The sequence below is a fragment of the Pieris rapae genome, chromosome 9 (genome assembly GCF_905147795.1).
Source record: "Pieris rapae chromosome 9, ilPieRapa1.1, whole genome shotgun sequence".
In the NCBI taxonomy this organism is placed as follows: Eukaryota; Metazoa; Arthropoda; class Insecta; order Lepidoptera; family Pieridae; genus Pieris; species Pieris rapae.
Window position 1 is genome coordinate 7,144,228 of NC_059517.1, and position 17,724 is coordinate 7,161,951.

The window sequence follows — 17,724 nt, forward strand, 5'->3', positions numbered from 1 at the left end:
TATCGATATCGAAGTTTCCAGACTTAATTAATTTCCGTTCCTTTCCTTTCCCATTTATTCGCAAAATACTTTATTTCCCTAGTTTTTTTACATCCTCTAAGTATCAATGTAATCAGACAACTAAATAATAATAATAAAAAATCATTATATTAAATAAGAAGCAATTAGGCGATGTAAAAAAAAGAATGGAAATAGAAGTTATAAACTTCACTTAGAAAATAGATTTCAAATAATCTGTAGCTGATATCCGCTCGTACCGCCAAAGGAATTTGTATGATAATAATCTTGGCTTCACGTGACCATTTCCATTCAAACTCGTTTGGCGAAAGTGGGTCATGCCTGACACAAAATTTTGTCTTAGAGTATGGCTTAAGTGTGTAGGTAATTGAAAGGTCATTAATACATATTGGATTGGACTTCAATACTTCTTCAATACTCATTATGAGAGAAAAAATATACAAACAGAAAAATATCTTGCTGATATCCTAGGGACTTCAAATATTAATAACAATGAAACAACAATTGGTTCGACAATTATTTTAATTTAAAATTTCAAAAAGCAAATACAATAATCTCCGCATGACTCGTCTCATAAAGCTTTACACGTAAAGTAGGTATTTAATAGTAGATAATAAATATAACAAACAGTGAAACTCCGGCGCTACTCTGAGCGTAGTGCTCACTCACTCACACGCACACTTCCCCGCTCTACTTTTCCTTGTCACTCTCTGTCTTCCTGCCCAAGGGCACAGCCGCGCGAACCCTATAATATTAAATGTACACTTTAGCAAACAAAAACTAGTGTCGCCTAATTTATTTGACTAATCGGGGCATGATTCAATACCAAAAAACTTGGGTCCATTGTGATATAACTGCAATACGATTTTGAAAACCTAAAGACAATCCACCAACTGTCTGAACTCTTGTTTCGAAGCTGAATTTGAAAAAATTGAAACTGTTTCAACGCTTGTGTTGAAGTGATGTCTTTTAATTATCACTATCATTACTTTTAACTTCAATATCTCGTGTAAATAAATATTTTTATGATTAAAAAATAAATTTAATTTAAATCACGAGTAGACGTTTAAAAATTAAAAATAAATGATAAAATAAAAAATTAAAAAAAAAATGTTATGAAGTAATTTAAAAAATTAAACTAACTTCGAATTCTCGTCAGCTGTAAAGGAAAAATGCTTGAATACTCATAAATTATAAACTGCTTAACCTATGTTCAACCTGGAATATTTTTTAAAAGTATCATCTTTCAGTTTCCCAGAAATTTCTGACTTTTCGTGGTCAAACTTTTTAAACTCGAGTTAAAACACGTATATAAGGAGATAAAAAACACTTACTTAGCGGTAATCTCATTGATCTTTGCGCGCGCTAGTTCCAAATTAGCGTCAACTTGCGCCTTGTTCATCTCATAAGCCTTAGGCAGCGTGAAAAGCGCTATCCAGCCTGAAATAAAAAAACACAAACATTTTATAAAATATTTAGTATAACAAAAAATAATTTTATATTTTTGAAGTATAAATTAGTAAAATTACTACTGGTTGTTAAGTAATTGAATTGTTAATTTTGTTTTATAAAAAAACTCACCGGTCTAAGGTTAAATTGTAATACATTGCAGAAGAGAATAGAAGAGAGTACAGTATGCTAAAAGCAGTGATTACTATTAACTTCTATTGTTGAATGTTTTTTACGTTTGCTAAGAGAGCGCCTTCACGAGGTCACTCTAGAGGCGATTAGGTAATTGCCATGTTTACAAAACTAAGAAAACGTTAATAAGGGAAATGCTAAGATGCCTTGATTCATACTAAAATTGTCATAAAAATTTTAACACATATAATAAATAACTATTTTTTATGGCCTAATAATAATAAATCATTTATTTGCAAGAAAGTGATACATTTATAACAATCAATTATAAAAATACACACAATCAGCCACACAAAAATAGGCATGCAAACGATACATTAGTTTTAATTAAGTCATAATAAGAACCATCAGTCATAATAATAAGTCAAGCTATTTACAATCAACTGTTGCAAACTTATAGGCCAAATATTCGCTATAAAACACCTTCACTTTAAAAATCTAATGGTATGTATAAGAAATTATAATCCAGTTGTCCTACAACTCAAGACTAACTAATAAGCGTTAATGGCGCGAGTAGAAATTAAAATCTGTTTTGAGTCGAACTTTTAAACCACTAAGTCAATGAATATTCAGGAATATTGGTAATTCGACATAATCCCGTTAGAAGGTAATAGAGCAATTTAGTGGAAAGATATTGAAATAAGAAAAAAATAATAACCAGTGTTGTTTTTTGTTTTTATAAATCAGACGAAAAATAAGGTTTAAATAAATACTTTTATTATTATGAAAAAAAAACTGGTTCATAATGTCTATGAAGGATAACTTGTAACGCGAATACATCAAATCAGTTAGTATGGTATATCATAAATTTGTGATTATATAGTTTTACTTACCGAGTATGACGAGCGTGATGCCGTTAAAGCATGCCCCGAGGTATGTGAGGCACCACAGCAGAACTCCAAACTTCAGAGAGTCCACCAGATCTTCTACCAGGAACAACCTAACACCAACATTTTATTAGAAATCTATTTGTATGAAACTGTAAGAAGGAGAGTGCTTCTCTTCCTCAGACCTAAAGGGAAGCTCTTCGACAAGTCTTAACCACTCTGGTCTGGTCGGACCGAAAGCCTTGATGGCTAAGGTCGTGAAGCTATAGCTGGAAAAGCTTAGCGCGTTGCAGAGTATGACGTCATCTGAGTAATTGTAGCTATACACCTATTTTCGTAAGGAATTTGTTTTCAATGTTTTTAATCAAATCAATGTTAAAAATAAATCAAAATTGCCTCTCTATTTAACCTGAGACGAAATAGTAAACTAATCTAAAAAATAAGAATTTCTCTATGTTCCTTATAAGTTCCTCTAATAACCCAATGAAAAAGTACAAAATGGACGGTTTGTTTACGAATTTAAATACATTACACAACATTTTTAAAAAAAGTTTTTAAAATCGTAGACGGAAGTCATGCAACGAAAATCACTTGGAGGTGTCAAAATCAACAATACCCGATACACCTAAATAATCAGTATCATCAAATTCGTGTATATGATTCCTAAGTCGTTACCAAATTTTGTTGTAAGTGTTCAACGAAATTGTATGCAAACAAACTATGTCAAAATGTGCACGTATTTCAGTTTATGAATGTTTTTACCTGCGAAGCTCATGCAGGGCGGCGTTGAGGTGTGCCGTAGCGGAGGCGGCCAGCGCCTGTGCTCGCTCTGCACTCACACTCACGTCCCGTTCCAGCAGCCATCTGAAATTTAAAGCATCCAATGTAATGGTAAGAAAGAAAAATAACTATTCTACTTAGACCAATTTTGGATGAATGTAGTTAAAAACTATAGCTGTTGACGGTAATATAATAGTCTTACACCATTTATTACTAACAAAACACAAACAGAAACATAAAAACACAATAATGACAAAAATAAAAAAAGAATCATAGATACCAGATTTTTTTCTTTCAAAGACAAGTTACGTTTTAAGTGAGTAATGCGTGTGTGCTGGCTCAGCATTATCTACTATTATTTTGCATTTCCAACAAAACTTATCATAATGTTAATGTACTAACAAAAAATAGTAACAAAATACTCTTGTAAACCGATCCTTGTGTCATATAAGAAACTTCCTACAGTAAGCTATACCGTCAAGTCTCGCGTCCACAACGATTTCAGGTGAATGACCCGAAGCAATCTATTGTGCTAACCTTAATTCTATTCATTTTAATAATTACCGAGTGTGATATTTTTTTAATGTACACAGTTCGACAAGTTTTAGAATTATATGTACTCACTTGAAGGGGTGTCCTTCGTTGGTCTTCTGAACGGCCTGAAGAACATTTTTGTAGATACGGAAAGCGACAGCGGCGGTGAGTGCCAGCAGAGAGCAGTAGGCGAACACGGAGACCACAGAGCAACAGGCCAGTGCCACCAGGAGGACTAAACCCGCGCCCAGGGCTGCACCCGATCGTGCTGCATTGCGCCAGTATACCAACGCCTCCACTGTAACACACCAAGCCACTTCTTAATTTCAAGCCCAACAAAACTTCTTAGATTAAAAAAATGCTATTAAAAATAAAGCCGTCTCGATACTGACTACACAATCTCTAGTGACCAAAAAATGAAAAGCATATACAAATTAAAACGTGTTTTGAATGGAAGGTTTTGTTATGTGAGCTCGTCTCATGTATGCGACCGGGGTGCGGACTTCCTGTGAAGCCTTAGACATGCTCCTAGCTTCTAGCCGCCACCGGTGACTACTGAGCTGATAATCGCTCACAACACGCAAATATCTTATTAATAAGAATGTGCTAACTTTACACACTCGTGATAATTGCTGTACTGAGACACATTATTGTCTTCATATTATATACAAAATAATATCTAAAAATACACGTTTACAGAAGATAAAATAATACACAACAAAGACTTTATTTACTTACTCGTCTGTGTGTGCAGGTGCTGTTACGTTTTAAAAATCGATAATTAAATTATTTATAAATATGTACACGTATAAAATTTCCCTCATGGAGTTTTTGAAATGTGATCCATGAAACTTTTAATATCAGAATATTTATTTATTATTAAGGAATATTTATAGTTTATATACATTAATAAATATTGATATATACGGTACTCATTATGGATAAATATTTAAAGAAAACACTTATTTACTGGATTGAAGCCATGTATTATTGTAAACTTATAATTATTTAACTTTAATTTATATGTTAAATAATTATAAGTTTACAATAATATATAGCTTCAATCTGGTAAAAAAGTAAAACACTTTTAATATTACTTTTAACAAGAAAACCTTGAAATATGTAAACTGTAAAAGCTATGGTAATGAAATACAACTCAGAATTCTATGGATAAATACTGTTAAAACATAATTGCGATCAATTCAATGCATGAATCAAACAGAATAACTTTTATCAATGGAACTTAAAGTATAAGTAAGTTATAGTGCTACAGGTTCAAGAACGCCGATACCAACATTTAGGAAACCGGTCATAAATGGACGGGAACTCGCCTACGTGGTTCACATACGTGTTTATACAATGCATATAAGAATCATCATAATCCCCATAAGTTAAATACCCATATGGTTAAAAACACAATCTAATGGAGCTTTCTGGCGTTTTTACATCTATGCACCATTATTTAATGAATACATATAGTAGCGGTAGTTTTATAGAAAGTAAAAGTAAAATTTTCCAAGTGAACTAGTGAGAACGATTCGCTTCATCGCATGTAACATCGCACGTGACGTACTAACAAATGTAACGTGTAAAACAAAAAAAGTTAAAAAATATGACAGAAACTGACCAAACGATAACATAAAACTGGACGCGAATGATCTGGATTACGATAAAAAACCCATGTTCACGTAAAACGCACAATGGAATCAATGGTATCCTACAATATGGTGTCCACGTAATCACCGCGATTATCGCACCCCACTAAAATACGCACAATAGCACTTCACTGTCCCTTGCCATGGACGTGATGAGACGACGTTTCTTATAACAAGGATTAAGAATTCTACCTGGTCCTCGAGGTGGGAGTTCAACGTACTGCGCGGCGTGGCGAGGCGACTGCTTGGGGCGCGCCATGTCGGCGAAGTGGTCGGTCGAAGCGCCGCGTACTGCCACGATGCTGACTTTCTACGCACACGTCACCCACACTACTGACTCCACGCGCGCCCGCGCAACCGGATATCTCGTCAATACATTGACATCTAGACGTCTAGTATTGTTGGATATATATCGCTTCACTTGGGTTTCATCTCCAAAAAATATAGTTGTCGAGAATTGATATCATAAGAGTATAATTTCATGTGCAGTATTCATTCGTCAGAAACTATCATATATTGTCACCCTACAGATAACCCGGGATAACTATTTTATACTTATGTCAACAAAATGCTGATTCCAATCGTGATTAATTTTATATAAATAGCTGTTAATTAATAATAATCGAGCGTTACAAGACGACACTGTATCAAGTCGACTTCTGTAAACCGGATAAAAAAGACAATAAAACAAAATCTTGATATGAAGTTGATGCACAGTGAAATTGCAGGTACAATTTCAAATTTTACATAAGTAGCGAGCTTTGTGAAATGCAATGAACAACTCGTTCCGGCCTTCCTGACGCTCAAAATACGAATAGTAGATGTGTATAACCAGTTCTTAATCAGGCTGTGAGCGTAAAAACTTTGCTGTAGGTCATGTTTGCGTTTTTTTAAGACAAGTAAAAGCGAAAACGAGTGCAGTATGTATAGCAAAAGGTTTTTAATTTCTTTAAATAATCATTAGAGTACCTACGTACCATTTGAACATCGACGGTATACGCAAAATTTATTTGGGTACAACCACAATTTTAATATAAACCGGGAGTGCATTTTCTTAAGAAGGGTATTAAAGTCACAAGGGTCGTAATTCAAGCGTGCTCTAAACATTGATGGCATCAATCGATCAGATGTGTTGCCAAAATAAACGTAAATTGCTAACGATTGCGCGGGAGGCAAGTCCATGAGAGGAAAAGGGTGAGGGGACGATGTAGAGGTCAATACTATGCTTTCAGTACAGTTTATATGAATTAACTATCTACTTACATGCTTAGTATTTTGTCAAACCAAATAAACAATTGTGAATTGTGTAGTGTCAATTGTAATAGTCAATAAAAAAGAACAAGATAATCGAGTTTTTTTTGGCTCTGGCAAGTTTTGTGCATCGTCAGGTATGGGATTTTTATAATTCGCTGTTTTAATTATTTACAGTAAATGATTAATAAAAAACGAAGGAAACTAATCGCGACATAACACAAATGATTGCAAACGCATTAAAGTTACAAAAACATCAAAATTATAGTTTAATGTTTAATTATTTACAACATACTTATTAATTGTATTACTATATACAAATGGATGTAAATCTCGAAGAAATAAATAATTATTGGTAGGAAGGGGAACAGACAGAGAAACTAAAGAAGTATATAAGGAAGAATCATACTTAGGACAAGAAAATAAAACATGATTCAGGTTAGAATAGCCACACTCACAGGAATTAAGAGTTAAATACCTCAAAACGTAAAGAGAACTTTGTTCGCCAACTATTAGCGCCATCATTGTGAGACGAGATTTCGTCAACACTGGTAAGTTATACACAAGCAAAAATGCAATCTAATGCAAGAATGATAAAGTAACAACTCATATGAACACGTTATCGATTAGCTGCCAATTTGATAATTATGTACATAGTAATTAAACGTAGGCTAATATTTTTAAATTCACTTGTAAAAGTATTGCGAGACAAAGGCGGAAAACCATACAATATATTATATTGTGGTTAGTAAAAGTATCGGAAGTGAAAAAAAAACTTGTGTTGCAAAGTCCATTCGTGGAGGAAGGCTACAAACTAAACTTCGGGTCCAAAAAAATAAGAACACAAAGAAGCATATTATTGCATCGTCATGTTGGTACGTGCGTTTTCTAGATCATCATAACTACTAATCAAGTTGTATAATAAAAAGTAATGCCAAGATAAGCAAATGTCGTCGAGCAGAATGGAAATATAAAAACGATAATAATTTTATTTATATTCAGACGTACACAAGTTGAATAACCTTTATATTTTTACATTTACATATTTATAATGTTTACGATTATACTTCACTTGAAAAAATCGTTTTCATTTTGATGCAACCATTTCAATGTATTTTGAATACATAGTATAGTCAAGCTAATGAGCTACTTGCAATATAATCTATTTAGGAAAACCACTGCAAAATATCGTGAATAGATTGCTCTTTATTTATTTTCTGGAGCTTATTTCATGAATCACAACTTGTGTTTGCTTTATTAATATAATATATAAGAGTTTATGTAGCTTGAAATTTTATTGTTGCCTTTGTTTTATCAAGGTTGTTTTAGTTATTATGATAAAAAGTGATGTGTATACTTTAGTAGTTCCGTAGCTTTAGAGAATTATATTATGGCGACACAACGATGCGTCGGCACTGGTATCTGCGTCGCATCGCCTTGTCCTTGGCGCACGCATGCTGCTGATTGCAGATAAGATATTTTTAAAGAAACGCGTTTTTCTTTGCCAATTGCCTCCATAACGCTCTTTTTATAGTTGAGATAAAAAAAAACAATATTCATAATAAAAATATATCTTCTACGACTGCAAAGAGATCATGTCATGTTTAATAACGATAAGGATGTAAAGGTTGGATGTTTAATCAATAAATGAGTTGCAACCGCTCTCACTTTGTTAACGTCAGGAAACATAAAACCTCAGCCGGTGGCTTGTTCAAAATACCCATGCCATGAGCATTGAAGAAACTGAACGACTTTTTTAATAAAAAAATCGATAAGTCTAATTGTAGTCAAACTAAAGTACTTGTTGTCATTAAAAGTACGGGTAAAATTTTAAATGACGTTCACCTGGATCCAATGCATGACTTAGTTGATAAATTGATCTAACATTAAAGGTCAAGGCACACAGTCTTCTACGCCACGTATATACTCATCGCTGATGACGGCCATAATGTCAATAACACTGACCTTCATACACATCTACGACCTACAGCATATGAAAAATGTATATGTCAAAAATCAGTATCACACTATCGGTAAATATATTCTCTTGACTAGCATCCTTACCAGGCCATAAAAAAACGAATCTGATTCCAGGTACTGAAGACATTCAAAGATACAAGGCAATAATTAGACAGGATTATTTTGTCTATAATAGATTTGAAGAAAAATAGACTATAGAATAGAATCTACTGTCTTTGACCAATACTAGTTCAGTAGGTAGTACAATAGTAATTAGCACGGTTCTATTTAATTGGAATTCCTAAACCATGTCTAACTGAGGACTAGAATACCGTCAGGCATCAAGTTAAAAAATAAACAAGCAGAGAAGTTATCGATCGCCGTTTGGCGACGATCCAACATCAAGTTGACAGGCTTTGTCTGACCTATACTTTCATGATTTGCAAACTCATGCAATAATCCGCCTTTGTATACGAACAGTAGCCTTTATTGCCCTTTAATACGTAAAAACTATCGTCTATAGAAAAACACTGGAAAGTTTCATAACGATATTGTCGTTCAAACTTGTTCCATATAATTAGGCCAATTTTACATAATTGATTTTAAATGGTTTATAGATTGATGAGAATATTATATAGACAAAGATTCGCAAATCCGAACAAATGTTATGTTCGCGTACTGTATGATGAATGGTACGAAGTTCTGAGACACATTGAGACCGCATGTTCTACGATGAATTCTTAACGTGTCAACTGTGTAATGTATTATTTATAGAACTCGGAATATTTAGCCGGTACTGTAACAAGATAGACTACACGATTTTTTTAGATTATATACAGCTCAATTTTAAACCACACAATTTTAAGGCCCCTTTAATAATTTCACAAAAAATAATCAGAAACCCATAAAGTAGTACGATTTCCAACTATGTAGTTGTAATAATACTGTTGTAATTCTTCTATGAGTGAGTGGCACATAAGGCGATAGACGACACGGCTTTGGAAGCATTAGGAACAGAAATACAATGCTCGGCGGCCACGGCGATAAAAATACCGCTCAACTAGACTGACTGGGAAGTACCGGCACACACAGATTACCATATTATATTGTTCGTTCTCAAATCTGCTATTACCATGTAACGTGTATTGCTAGAACGACAAAATAAAAGACGTAATTAGAGCAACGGTCCAACGTGCACTCAAACGACTAGATAAAATATATAGATCTATTCACTGGGGACGACCTCATCCGCAATTTATTGTATAGCTAGAACAAAGTATCATTTATCAGCAATAAAATACGAGCTACAATATATTTCTTTCATTATTAAAGCAATCTTAATAATGCACTCTTTAAGTGCGTCTAACATCGAAGTTTGCGAAAAAAATTCAATGAATACAGATATTATCGATTATTCAATTATTATGTGATGTACAATGTTTATATATCTTTTTAAATGTTTATATGTGTATACAAGGTAACATTCGAAAATGAGGATTTTAGTTTTAAAAGTTTGCTTTTAATCAATCCATCCAAAAGGAAATATATCTAACATCTTTTAGTAGATCAATATTAAATCTGGGAAAATTGTCATATCAATACAAGGTATTGAAATGAACTAATGTAACATTTAAATAGTCAGATATTTGTAGATAGATATCTTAATAAACTAGTTATTTGGACTTTACAACTAGCTTGATAAAAAAAACTAACAGATATGATCACGAGATCCGTCTTTTAAAGAAAATTGATTTATAACCATACAAATTTTATCTCTAATCCAAAATCAATTCTATATACTAAGCATATAATATTATAGATATGTAAGATAATAATCTGAAATAATTAGTCCTTTTGAAAGTACGCTCTTTCGTCGCTTCGATGGAATAAAACTAAAACCTTTTATCAATATTTGATAACATCAATTTGAAATATGACGACACTAGACATTCTGACACAGTTAGATTTTGAAATCATTTACAATGATAAATTATGAAGACCAACCAATGTGTGAAGTAATCCTTACTCCGAATTCTTTACCGATTATAACCTACTTTAATACTAACAATAAATGCCTGTAGGCTGTCAACTGTAGACACTAGGCAGTAGCCACCTGCGAGATCGTATTACATCCGACTCGCCAGGGCACAACGAACAATACAACCTTCCTACAATTAGCAACCATAAAACCACAACGTATACAAACACTCATCATCTCATCACATTAATTCAGGCCAAATTAATTAGCATTAGGTTAAAATACCGAAAGACGATGGAACGAATTAGTAGCTTTTACCTTGAAGTACAAATAAATTTTTATTTAGTACGTGATCCAACTTTATCGCACAGGTTTCGTGCACTTTTAGTAATGTTAGTTCGAAAATTAGGACAACACTACCAGCTTCTAGATCAACGATATTTGGGGAACGAAATTATTAGCAAATGGAAGTGTGCCATATCTAGTAATAAAATCAGTATTGATGGCCTGGACTGGCTAGAAGTTGTTAGTGACAGAAGTGAGGCTGCACATGTGACGGTTGGTTGTCAGAGTGGTGTCATAGCTCGGCGCCGGACGTCTCGGCCCGGACTCACCGACTCGATCGATTGTTACTTCTTTATTTGCGACATCGTTACACTGAAAGCACACTCAACACGGGACCCCGTTAGCGTCGGCGGCGCTCGGAATGTCCTCGTCACCCGTCGCGCGTGCCCTCCTTCACTCACCTTCAGGGTGTAGTCTCTGCGGGTCGAACCAAGCATCTGCAATAGAAGGCTGCGCGTTAGCGGGTTAGTCGCGATAGAGAGAAAGCGAAGCGAAGCCCGCGACACTTACGCGGGTCGAGTACGCTGCAGAGAGAGGGTCCCGAGCTCGCCATCGTGACACTTTACGTAATTACTAAAGCCGATATCGGCTGTACAGGCGCGCGCCGCGCTTTAGACTCGCGTCGATACTGGCGGTCGCGGCGCAGCGCCCCGCTCACCGCACCCTCACTCGACCCGCGCATGCGCACAGACAATGCGCACCCTCTACTTCTGGCATGCTGCATTACATATTTTTCCTGTATTTCACGCGATAGTTATACCTTACACTAGACCCACTACCCCGCACTACACTCTTACCGCTTACCAACTGCTTACAAAGATAGCAAAAGTAAGTTAGGTTAGTAACAGCAATAAGCGTTGTCTATGTACAGTCACCACCACCCGATTTCATGTTTCAATAAATTAATATGTTACATAGATACACAGTACATATAGGTTAGAAATTAATTGTAAAAATAACAACACATGATACACTCACTAGGAAACCCTGTAATAAAATTGTTAAAATTAATTAAATTAACATGAAGGTATGAGAGAAGAAGTATAAGAGAAGGTAGGTACGAATCGCCGTAGATATTTTCGTTCGAACTAGGAATGAAAGAATGAGTCACAAGTAAGCACTTAAAGACATCCAGTCTAGAGATGTCCACAATTTTCAATTCCAAACAAAAAATTGTAGATTGTGCGTTGTTATAAAAAAATCGTTTTTAATTTATAAAATGTCGTTTGGGAACGGCGCTCGCCCATGGAGACATCACCGAACTCAGTCTCAACCACAAGTATAACGTCACAAGGACGACAGACTGACAAGTTCAAGGCAATAGACATTGTCTCATCGGAAGCAAGACAGGTCGTCCAATAAAAATATACAGCAAAACGCAGTGTAACATCATGTTCAATATATCTGACCACCAAAAGTTTTTACGACAAATATTTACAATGATGTTAAAATTCCGTGGAAAATTTAAGTTTTAAACAAACAATGCATTGGTTGCAGCGACATCGAGTGATAGACGTCATAGTGCTAGTTAAAAATATCATTCGGCCGGTGACTGACTGTTGACGACACCTGCACCTGCCCATTAAACGATATCACAGAAATAAGACCAATCCTTAATGTATATAATACATTAATAATAAGCCTTGCATATGAAAAAATAAATAACTATGCGTGGTACAGCTCAATAGGAGAGATTAAGTAACGAATACAGTCATGCATGAGTCAGCTATGAGTTACCTTGCTGAGCGCACCAAATAGAGCCTCCTTGCTATGATATCATACATTATCATACAGAAGCCGATTATATCAACTACAATTTTAATTCACTAGGAAGAAATCCGACTGAAAAGAAATATAAATAGATATGATGGCGAAACGGTTCCGTCCGCTTATGCAATATATTTATCATTATCAGTATTATATAGACGAAGTCGCGACTTTGTGACGCCAAACGATACGAAAGATCCCTTCAAAATTGTCTACCAAGTCCAAAACGCATGATAAATTAAGAAAATTATCAGTTTTAAACAGTAATAAAAAGTATTGACAAGATTATACCAATGATATCCAATTGCTACCTAACATCTCTCTCATTAATAAAACATTTAAATGGAGCCATATATATAAATCTGTCGTCATAGATCAATGATAAATACATTTTTGCCTAGTATAACAAAAGTGACCATTTATTCTTTGACTCAAAACGAGACATTGCTTTAATTTAGGTAAAATAATAAATAGTCACTGAATTAAAAACCCTTTTTTAAAGTAATAATTTAGAAAAAATTACACGGCTTAAAAGTTGCGAATCACAAAATATAGGTTACCCAAAATGTTTTGTTATATTTATTAGAAGAACAAAATTGTTTTAATTTCGTGACGATATCAAATAAAAATAAAACTCTGGGCGCGTTCATTTTATATACTACTGCTCAAAATTTTACTAATGAGCGGTTACTGAAAACGGGACCATTTTGCGTCCCACATTTCATTTCGGGGACACCAAGACTCGTTATTCTTATTATAAAAAGGGACAGTCCCGTTTAAAACAAGACGTCTGGTTAGGTATGACCTCTTAATATATCGAGTGTTTCATATTTTAATAATGCCTTCAAGATTAAGGGAAAAGATAGAAAGAAGAAGAAATAATTCAATTGCAAAAGCAATGTAATCATATTCCGACCTCTGGCCGCAGAAATAGTGGGTCAGATCCAAGGTCATGCTTTATATAATTGCCATTTTGCACTGAAATTAAGTTTACTACCAACCCCATTTACGTCCCGTCAGTTATCTAGGAGGGAGAAATTAATATAATTTCCCCATGAGTCATCCACTTATTCACCAATATAATTCGTTCTATATGTCGTACGTAGCTGAAAAATTTGAATCTTTGGATCATATAAAAGAACAATATAAAATTTTTAGTAACAATCTTCGAGATTAATCACCATTTGTACTAGCATACGTATTGCACATGGCCAATCAAAAGTTTGGTTGTAATATAATATATTATAATAATAAATGTAAACGAATCCTGCGTATAACATTTCTGCCACCATTAAAAGGAACTGCTAACCTTGAAAAGACTAAACTGATCTTCAAAAATTGTATAGAACCATAATGATCACGTCAGCTTACTAACAAAAAGACCGCATCATAATTGGTCAATTTGTTAAGGACACACAAAATACAGATACATCAAACTGTGTACAAAAATTTTCACCAATTTTGTCTAGTGTTAATCTATGAAGTTCCCAATAAACTCGAACTTTAGGACATACTTTAAGAGCATGGACTGTGAATTAAGTCTCGCAAATGTAAATTGAACAATAAATAATTTAGGACTCTAACAAAGTTTTCATTTTCTTATTTAAATTTTATTCAAGGTGTATTCCGACTATATGCTAAATGAAAGTGCACATTTGCACATTAAGTCTATCGTAGGCAGTCTGTTCCGTCGCGTGTGCGGTCTATCGATCGAGCCGGCGCGCCGCCGCTGTCCTCTAGACCTAGCCTTTATAGCACCAACGAACCGTCTACCTCTTTCCGGAAAATCCATACAATCTCTGCCAACATATTTATAATTCACAGCCAAAGAAAAGCCAAGAGAAAATCGATAAATACTAACTTACTCGTTTATACCCACAGATCCACTTGAACTGGATGATAAAGTTAACCTATTTATTTATTGTATAGTTAATGAATTATACACAAGGCATTATCTAAATGAGGATTGGCCTTCAAGTAATGTTGGCAAAGTTCATTTTCTCTTTGTTGTATAATTAAGTGCAAGTAAACAAAGTAGGGCGCCGGTAAATGTCGCCGATACGGAGAGCCCTGCCTGACTATGACTCAGTAATTGACAATCATTTGTTCCGTAAGTTTTAAACGGAAGGATAGGATTTTCAACAATAAATTATATATAATTCATATATAGATAATAGAACACGAATCAAAATTCATGAACGAAAAACGTTTCAATTTTAAAACTAGATCTGAAAGTATTTAAAAAATAATAAGCAGGAATAGTAAGAAAATTCCACCACCAATTGATAAGCCAAAAGAAAGGACACTTACGTGTAACCGTATCGTCTCCTGATCCCATGATTGTCCAGTCACTAATAGTTCACAAAAAATATGAATATCCAAAGGAATGTGTTACGTATTTTATTTTTTGAAGTGCTTAACGTATGTTGGACGTTAGCTCAGCGCTAAGGATTCTCCACTTATGAGCGAGCTGCGTTTCTGAACTGCTAAAATTAGCACTCTACATACAAGACGCATTTAACATGTTATATGTATCTGAAACTGACGTAGCTGATTGCTCTGTATACTCTTTATATTCAAATACAGCAGATTCCGATATATTTTCATATCAATCCTTTGCCCATCAAATGTTGGGTTCCGGTGGAAACATGTGAAGTAGGATCGCATATATATGTTGGCATATATATGCGCATAATCTAAATGGCATACATACGAAGATAAGATAGTGCAGATCTCTGAATTATGTTTGCATTTTCTGCATTACCTAAATTAGATACAGGTGTGAATATTTAGGTTTCTTTTTCATTTTGTAAGTAAGGCGTAAAATCTCCAATATCGCCGAGTCACGCAGCACGCAATAAAAGAAATACGAACGCATCGATTTTTTATTAACACAATAAAACTATTTTCATACTTAGCTATGCAGTTCAATCCTGGGTAAACCCCCAAAAGTTCATCTAACATTAGGCATTCATATGTTTATTACAGTGAAAAAAGCACATTTGTTTCATTAATAGTACTACTATTTTAAAATGTGAATTTTTAGAATAACCCAAATTCTGCCCTTATATTTAATTAAATATTGAACAAAGCTGAGATCGCGACAGGTCAGACAACGCTTCCTTCCGTGTGCAGTGAGAGGCGTGGGTTTCAGCGGGTGCCGTTAGCCCGTCGCTGCACCGGTCAATGCTCTTACCGCTTCGTCAGTTTCGCCACCTCTGTAAACCTACCTGCCTAACTTAAATCTTAAATTAAAGCCCATCCCCGGAGGGCCCTGCACTCACGAGGCTAAAGACACGGAAAAGAGGTTTCCGGAATACGTCTTCTGCTAAATAAATACTTTTGAACGAAAATTAGGTACACATGCGTAGTACAAGTTTGCAAAAATGACTAACAGTTTCATTGAATTTAGAAATCGTCATCATACACACCAGTTCATTTTTTTTAATATAAGACAATAATAAATTTGACGTCACCAAAAATTTGTACCAAAGTATAAAAAAATCAGCGATGAGAATTTCTGTAGTGACGTAACTCCCAAATTTGCGAACATGATGATAAATTTCTAATTTTAGGCATTTTAATGATATGCAATTAAAATTCTTACCTAGTCCCATTTGGCAGAAAATAACCTCTGCCTCAATGATGTGTGCAGTGGGGCCTCGAGGCGCCTCGGGCTTCGGTTTAACTGAAACTACTGGAGCAGGTGCGGAAGCTGGTTGCGCTGGTGCAGGTTTTGGCTCTACTGCCGTTGATATCGTTTCAGTCTTAGATTCTGAAGGCTTCATAACAACGTCAGGGGAAGTCATGGGCTTCAAATCAGACTTCACTTCGTTAATAATGGGGGCAACGTCAGATATTAATGTCGGCTCAGGTTCTTTCTTCTCTTGCGAAGGAGCTGGTATCGTCACAGTTGCTGGAGTCAGAACAGGCGTTGGGTCTGTAGGAGCAGCGGCTTCGGGAACAGTATCTCGTGCTTTAGATGGCACTGGGCGGTGCATCGGTGACTCGCCGGCATCCGATTCACTATCTGTAAATTTATCAGCCATATGTTCTAATTTTTCTGTGACGGAGGGAGCACGAGGTGTGTCTAGAAACACATCTCTTTCCATGTCAAGGAAACTTTGAGTTGTATTCCGTGCGCTATGCAGCGGCGAGTCACTAATATCGTCCTTCTTGCCTTCACCCTCTAGGTGCTCAAAATCATCCACGGAGTCTTGATCTCGCTTCATACTTGCTTCTGGAACCACGGCATCCGCGGGCGCACGGTCCCCGCTGGCAAGCCCAGTTAATAAAGTGTCAGCACCATCCATAGCGAAGTTCAGAAAATTTAATTTTACAGATAATAAAAGGGTGCGGTGTCGCGGTTTATGTATGAGTGGAAAGGTCTAGACGTGCCTCCTTGCAATATTGTACTGACTACAGAGGTCTGCGCGCCGCTTGCCGGTTGCCGATGCACGACGTCACTCAGCTGTCAGCATGAGAAACGGTATTAGTCATCGCACAAGACCCGGCCCTAGTGTTGCAAAGAACGAACGATATGTAATACGCCGAATCGATTAAATTCAATATTACTCAATTTGTATCTAAATTAAAAATATCGTTAAATAATTTAATATTACAGAAAACTATTTTAATAAAATAATTATATCAGCTTCACCAAATAGGTAGCGAATTCACTATACAAGAAAGAATTGTAAAAATTATTGACTTAAATTCAACGGATTTCAGCTGACAGCCTGTAGCACTGCTTTACCGACAGTTACAGATACCGACTATCGACCGATGACCACAAATTTTTCTGTCATAACTAAATCGTTCATAAACGATAAGACGTTATGACTGCGCATACTAACTTTTATATGGTAATTATTTTATTAAATGTTTATAACATGTTACGGGATTTTTACTAAATTACAGTACCTTTATTATTAATGATAATTCATAATTTTTGTACTTCTATACAAAT

General features: G+C 35.1%; 1 protein-coding gene across 7 annotated transcripts; it reads right to left on the reverse strand.

Moving 5' to 3' along the window:
• Positions 1–522: 522 nt before the first annotated feature.
• Positions 523–17,297, reverse strand: LOC111003678 (reticulon-3-B). 7 transcript variants are annotated; one of them, XM_022274315.2, is made up of 7 exons: positions 16,363–17,297; positions 11,390–11,425; positions 3,891–4,098; positions 3,249–3,350; positions 2,493–2,599; positions 1,353–1,458; positions 523–763 (listed from the first exon to the last, which is right to left on the reverse strand). In XM_022274315.2, exons 1-7 carry the CDS (start codon positions 17,066–17,068, stop codon positions 709–711), a joined length of 1,320 nt encoding a protein of 439 aa, XP_022130007.1. In that variant the 5' UTR covers positions 17,069–17,297; the 3' UTR covers positions 523–708. The 7 variants fall into 7 exon arrangements, with proteins under 7 accessions (XP_022130007.1, XP_022130012.1, XP_022130010.1 ...); XM_022274320.2 differs by lacking the exon at positions 16,363–17,297 and adding an exon at positions 15,066–15,226; XM_022274318.2 differs by lacking the exon at positions 16,363–17,297 and adding an exon at positions 11,499–11,637.
• Between the last annotated feature and the right edge of the window lie 427 nt (positions 17,298–17,724).